Raw genomic sequence first — 6,526 nt, 5'->3', positions numbered from 1 at the left:
CAGGATAGGATCTCACACAAAGACATTAAATGTCTTCTTCAAGCGGATGTCTTACGTAAAATTTGGAAATAACGAAGGTTGCACAGTTAACCTGCTCAAATGTGCTAAAATCTTGCGACAAGAATGTGTTTTCACAAACTCGTTGAAACCGCTCTGACCACACACATGATAATGCAATCGTCATACAGGATTTTGCATATTTACTTCTGACTGGATCGTTTGGAGAAACCGAAGGCGCGTTTCTGGTGTTCTCTGGGGTGAGAAAAACCCGTTTCCGGACCAATACCTCAAACAGACCTAGCTGAACTGTCTTAAGTGGTTTATCTCTTTCAGTTGTCATATTTACCAGCTATCATTGGCTCGTTCTCACTTCTTTATCAGCCAGTCGCATACGTCACTTCGGTAGTTAACCGTCTTTCTTTATCTGCGATAATCTGCACAGAAGATCGCTACTTGCCCAGCTCAGCCCGTATTACGCCAAACAAGTCAAAACTATTTGAAAAAACGCCGTACATCTTGAGACACCGTCGAAACTACGTGGGTGGTTTGCCAGTGTCTGGAACATGTAAGTAACATAGATGAATTCGACTTGTCGCTGGCAGCTTCACCACCGACGACTGAAATGGGTGCGATTTTAGCCAAAAGTGTGATTGAACATTCTGCCAGTTGGTGTGATCTCATATTTCATCAAGTTCCCACAACTGTTAGTTTTCGCCGAACTGCATGTGCCTTTCCCGGAACAGAGAAGAATCAGATACCTTGGCCCAGCAAATTGAAAATACAGTGAATCACTTTAATGGCATTCACTACACCATGTGATATCTCTATGCCAGCATATACGTCTTCACTGATTTTCGCTGACTCTTCAAAATTCACACCATGCTTGCACGTTTTGATTGCAGTTGTTCATGCATTAGTCGGTCTAAAGTGTATTCCCCATGCGTACATTTCATTTCGAAAATGAGGATGGTATTCTGGAGCAGTGTAGCAGTAACACTTGAAGTAAAATCGAGCGAAATGTTTGTTTTCGAAGCCACGCTTTTAAAAAATGATTGTAAGCCTGGTTGCACATGGCCACAACAGGGAAATAGAAGTGAGTAGCTTCCTTTATAAAAATCTACTGCGATATCTCGAATATCGTGTCAACTGAAACATCAGACGGTCTTTGTGCAGTACATTCAGTTGAAGAGCATCATGCGTAGTTACATAAGATGTCACTTACAAGTTTGCTTACCTAACAACCGTATCAGCCGGGCTAAACATATGACTCTCCGGAAGGTCTTAGTTATCTTTTCGGACAAAAGACTTACCAAATGGTGGGATGGAAGTGAACTGAGAGTCGAAGTTGACCGCTTCGTCCAAATGCGAACATGTGGGCTTGAAAGGAGGTGTTGCTCTGCCAGTTAGTAAGTCGTTCCAGTTGACGGTTGCAAAAAACGAATGCTTCTTTAGATCGGCAAATCCATTCGGACCATAGCCTGGACAGTTTTAAAGAGCAGTGTGATTTTCCAGGAAACTTAGAACATGCTGGAGATGCGGAACCTCTTAGGCAAATGACTACCTTGCTACTCGACGGCAGCAAGAAAAGCTTGGATGACATGAGGTTACTCAAATCCAGAGATTAGAACTAAAACTATTGGATTTATGGGAATGAGCTCCACAATTTCTGATCAGTTACCGGCGCCTGGAGACCGACCTATCACGGGCTCAAGATGTGAAGCACTTGTGTGGCCTATAGCAGTTAGAGGAGTTCAACATCAGAACGCGTCTCAAAATCTCAAATAATCAATACTGACAACTTTACGAAAGCACAGTGGGTTGACGGATGCGAAGAGTTTGCAAGTGAAAGCGCCAATGTGTATAAAATATATTACAACACGCAGTGAGGGGATGAGATGCTGCTAGGACAGAAATAAATCAAACTCAAACCTGACCTGTTCAGGATGCAATAGAATGCCTTCCCTGCCTGGCCAGTGCAAACACTGTTTCTCCGTCGTTTGCAATACAGCAAGCGGAGATTTTATTACGTGACGCAGCTTCTTATTCTTTGGAAAGATGCAACCGACCCCAGGAACTAGAAATGCCGCGATTAGCCGGCCATACTCGACCTGATCCCACTGCGGAATAGAAGCCGGTTGATTTCGTAGATCGCGATATAGTATCCACAACTGTTTCTGGTATGTAGTGTATAAGGACTTATGATTCTGTCACAACCGCATAGAAACTTTCAGAATTAACCGAAATCACTCGACTCTCTAATTGCCCCCCAATTGACGTGATCCTTTTTCCAATACAGCTCCTCTTGATTTCAAAACACGAAACTTTTCCATTCTCGACGATTGAACAATACTGCCTTTGACACTTGAAGTGATATCCAAGTTCACCGCGCTCTTTACCTGCTCCCGGAAGTCTTCCGCCTCTTGAAACCACTTTATGTTCTCCAGACAGTATAACAAGTGACTCAAAAGAAACATGTTAACCGTCCCGTTCAGCGAAAACCCTCCAGATTTGCATTGCTTTTTCTTGTTATGCTGAATTTTCGCCTTGTTCCAGCTCCAACGTCAGTGACCAAATTGCTACTCAAAATACCGTGTCGAGCTTCAAAACAATCGAAGTGCTTCTCATAATAAGTAATTAGGCAGGTAAGTTCGTGAGTTAATAAATAAGTAAGCAAGCAAGCAAAAAAATGAATAAGTGAGCAAATGAGGAAGTAGGTACAGGGATAATTAGACAATGTAAGTGAGTGAGTAAGTAAGTAAGTAAGTAAGTAAGTAAGTAAGTAAGTAAGTAAGTAAGTAAGTAAGTAAGTAAGTAAGTAAGTAAGTAAGTAAGTAAGTAAGTAAGTAAGTAAGTAAGTAAGTAAGTAAGTAAGTAAGTAAGTAAGTAAGTAAGTAAGTAAGTAAGTAAGTAAGTAAGTAAGTAAGTAAGTAAGTAAGTAAGTAAGTAAGTAAGTAAGTAAGTAAGTAAGTAAGTAAGTAAGTAAGTAAGTAAGTAAGTAAGTAAGTAAGTAAGTAAGTAAGTAAGTAAGTAAGTAAGTAAGTAAGTAAGTAAGTAAGTAAGTAAGTAAGTAAGTAAGTAAGTAAGTAAGTAAGTAAGTAAGTAAGTAAGTAAGTAAGTAAGTAAGTAAGTAAGTAAGTAAGTAAGTAAGTAAGTAAGTAAGTAAGTAAGTAAGTAAGTAAGTAAGTAAGTAAGTAAGTAAGTAAGTAAGTAAGTAAGTAAGTAAGTAAGTAGTAAGTAAGTAAGTAAGTAAGTAAGTAAATATGTAAGCAAGTGAGGTGGTTCTGATGCAGAATGTTTGTTGACTACCACAATCTAGGGACCTCAAATGGCCCATGGATTAAAGCTGTTGCAACCTTCAGCAATCACTATGAGTTTCGCGGGCACAAGTGTGGCAAACAAGCATCTCGTCATCGCATATTTTGGCAGGTCAAAGTGTGCGATTCCGCGTGGTTAAGAAACTGGAAACCTTTGCCTGACATCTAACCAGAAAGTGCGCTCCTGAAGGATTTCAGAAGAAGCCATTTCGATAACATTAAACCTTTTGTTTCAACATTGATGTCACGTATTCTCCCTCAAAATTCAGACAGCGTTTCCACCAGCAAACGCCAAGCATCCACTGACTGTTCTTTTCGCAATTAATTTCTAACTTGGTTTTTCCGGTAGTATATTTTGTTGAGCCAGATTATGACAATGAGTGGTCGTCCGACGACTCTCTGTATAACATGCAAGCCTTCGTCGTAACTCTCGGCGCATTGTATCACTTTCCACAGACATCCAACGTAACAAGAGCATTAAATGTGATGTCTAGTCGAATCAGGCTGATAGGAGAGAAACAAGTTGACTAAAACCTATGCTCTATTCACCCATTACTTCAGTTAGAATGCTGTCATCTTTGCGGGGAATACTAGTAGCTCAGGTAGCGCAGATGACCATTGGCTCGCTAGCTGAGCTGGGTAGATTAATTGCAAATATTGTGCAACCACTCGTACTGATATCATCAGTGTGTTGTTAGGACAGGCCACAACAATGCGTCTGTAGTCGCGCTGTGGCCAATGTTCACAGTTTCTTTCCATTCCTTAACAATTGGCCGAAATGACTCATGGACTTGGAGCTGAGGTCACAAATTTTGTGCCTTTAGGTGCAAATGACGACCTTGAATTTTGTCTTTCATCAGTAGTTTGGGTACTTCAAAGTCAAAAACATCAAAAGGGCTTAAGGCGGCAGATGAATTGAAGTTATATTCTTCAAGAAGTCGAAGATAGGAAATCACTAGACCACGTGCTCAGGAGTTTTATTGCTAAATATACCAATATTTGATCAGGTCCAAATTAACCTCTCAGCATGAGTGAGTAATCGTCCGCTTAGCACCAGGAAACATTCAAGACCACAGATATTCTACAGGTTCCTACAGCATGCTGATTGAAATAAGCAACGAGATGGAGGTCAGTAGAGATGATCATAGAGAATGGGATTAACTCATCGTTCGGAGCATTGAATTTCGCCCGCACACACTGGATTCTATTATTCATACATACGTTTGTATGTGTCTTGCTTGGTATCTTGCGTGACAGAATCAGTTTGATGGCCGAATCAGTATGGCTCACGTGAGGAAAGGATGGTTTTGTGTGAGATGAGCCATGTAAGTGACAACCTGCTCTCCATAACTGGTACAAAAGCCTGATCTTTGATTGTTACTTCCTGTAATTGATTCTTTGTGCCCTAGATAAAGCTTTCTGTAAACACCTTTATGTCCCGGGTAAGAAGGGCGATCCGTTGAGTACAAAGGACGTTCCTCTTGGTAAACCTGTTCATACTTTATTCACATCCTCGGAGGAAAATAAGGGCATTTTATATGGATGGGTCTTTATTTATCTCACGTTACTAAAGTGAACGTTTTGAGTGAACTGTAGGTGTTGACCAATGTTCCGAAACGCGTGCATCATGATCGGCTTAGATTTATCTACCCTATTATAACCTGCACAAATGCGCATAGTTTGCACTTTTTCACGAACGACAACCAGATCATAACCTCAACCCATGAGAGAGCAAAAATGTTCTGAAATCAGTCACATGCACACAAGAGGAACAAGGCACTTGTGAGTGTCGTTTTGCTGAATGTAAATTTGTTATTCACAGTGACCCAATCACCGGACAAAACTTGGTGATATTGGGATCGTGACAAACGGAACGTAGTACAACCGTGTTTCCAATTATTACAGTTAGCTATCGGAGAACATTCATTTGAGGATACGGACAAGAATTGGAGAGTCACTGGTCGCTTTTGGACAGATTATCTATATCACTAGAACAGAAGACTTACAGAGAGAGTACTCTGCGATAATTCAACATCTTGAAACGTGGTGTGTTATTTTAAATGAGAACACTCAGCTGACGGAATTTCTGGGAGTTTAATCCATAAATCTATCAGTTGGGATATCTTTGCATACTCATACCGTGTGTGTGTGTAGGGGGGGGGGCTGTTCCAAATTGACATTGAAAATATCCTCATCAAAACGCTGTTGACCAAACCATTATCAAAATTAATGATGCGCAATGAAGCGTTGTGACCAGCAAAATGGTTAGGCCCATTAGGAGGATGCTAAACGAAACAAAAACTAAAAACAGTAGCATCGATCCTACGTGCAGCGTAAGGGAACAAAAAACAACTCATCCGTGAGCATAAAAAAGATACATTTATTTGGTGACGGTCACCAGTTTAACAAGGCTCAATCGCTCTTGGGCACTGTTTGAGCTACCATGTATGCTAAACTTGAGTACCAAGCCCGGCATATTAAGCAAACGTTGCAGAGAAACCCGTACACATAAATCCGGCCGTCTGGGAGTGACAGCAAACGTTTTCAGTATAGATTGCTAAATAGGATTAACGAGATGAGTCGTGCTCACAGCCTATGCGTCATGCAGTGGATTAGACTGGCATTCATGTGATTCGCTTTTCTGTGTGATTTGGTGTAATTGCATTTTCGAAAGTTCTGACCTTGAGTTACGCGTTGTTGGAGGTGTCAGTCAGTTTTACTCAATGTGACCTCTACGGCAACCTCGGATAAACTGGTCGAAATGGAAATAACATGAAATTAGGGGGGGACTACCTCACCGATATCATTACTGTTACCACTCATGACTGGTAAGTCCTACTATCTTAGATAGGAAGATATTAGCCCGATTCGGGCCTCAAAAGGAAGCAAACTGTGTTTATGAGCACTTTCTTCAAAGGCAGAACACACAACTTAATCTAGCTCTCGCAACGCCATCTGGTGTTCAATGAAGCGTGTCTGATCGAGGCCAGCCAGAAAGCTTCATGCGAATGGAAACTGATAAGTACGACCGCACGTTCCCCTTTAAGGTGTATCCACTCATCTGTTAAAACTGTCGTTTTCTTCTGCAGGTTGATGCTGTGCGCCATCGTCACAAGTGTTGCTTGCTTTAAATTGTGAGCGGTTGAAGTGTTAATCGCTTCCGAGCTGTGAATTCAAGCCGATTTAACCCAATGGATGAGGGCGATGAACAC

The 6,526-nt window shown here is 41.3% G+C and overlaps 1 protein-coding gene across 1 annotated transcript in view; it reads right to left on the bottom strand.

Moving 5' to 3' along the window:
* Nucleotides 1–6,526, bottom strand: part of T265_09868 (hypothetical protein) — a gene marked incomplete at both ends in the record, with an annotated part of 94,249 nt that overhangs the window by 53,167 nt on the left and 34,556 nt on the right. Inside the window, one exon of the mRNA XM_009176073.1 lies at nt 1,311–1,478. Within this exon, the coding sequence (XP_009174337.1) occupies nt 1,311–1,478 (168 nt within the window). The remainder of the gene's footprint in view (nt 1–1,310; nt 1,479–6,526) is intronic.

Source organism: Opisthorchis viverrini (genome assembly GCF_000715545.1).
Source record: "Opisthorchis viverrini unplaced genomic scaffold opera_v5_312, whole genome shotgun sequence".
Classification (NCBI taxonomy): domain Eukaryota; kingdom Metazoa; phylum Platyhelminthes; class Trematoda; order Opisthorchiida; family Opisthorchiidae; genus Opisthorchis; species Opisthorchis viverrini.
Note: the sequence above shows the minus strand (reverse complement) of the source record. Positions and strands in the feature narration are given on the sequence as shown.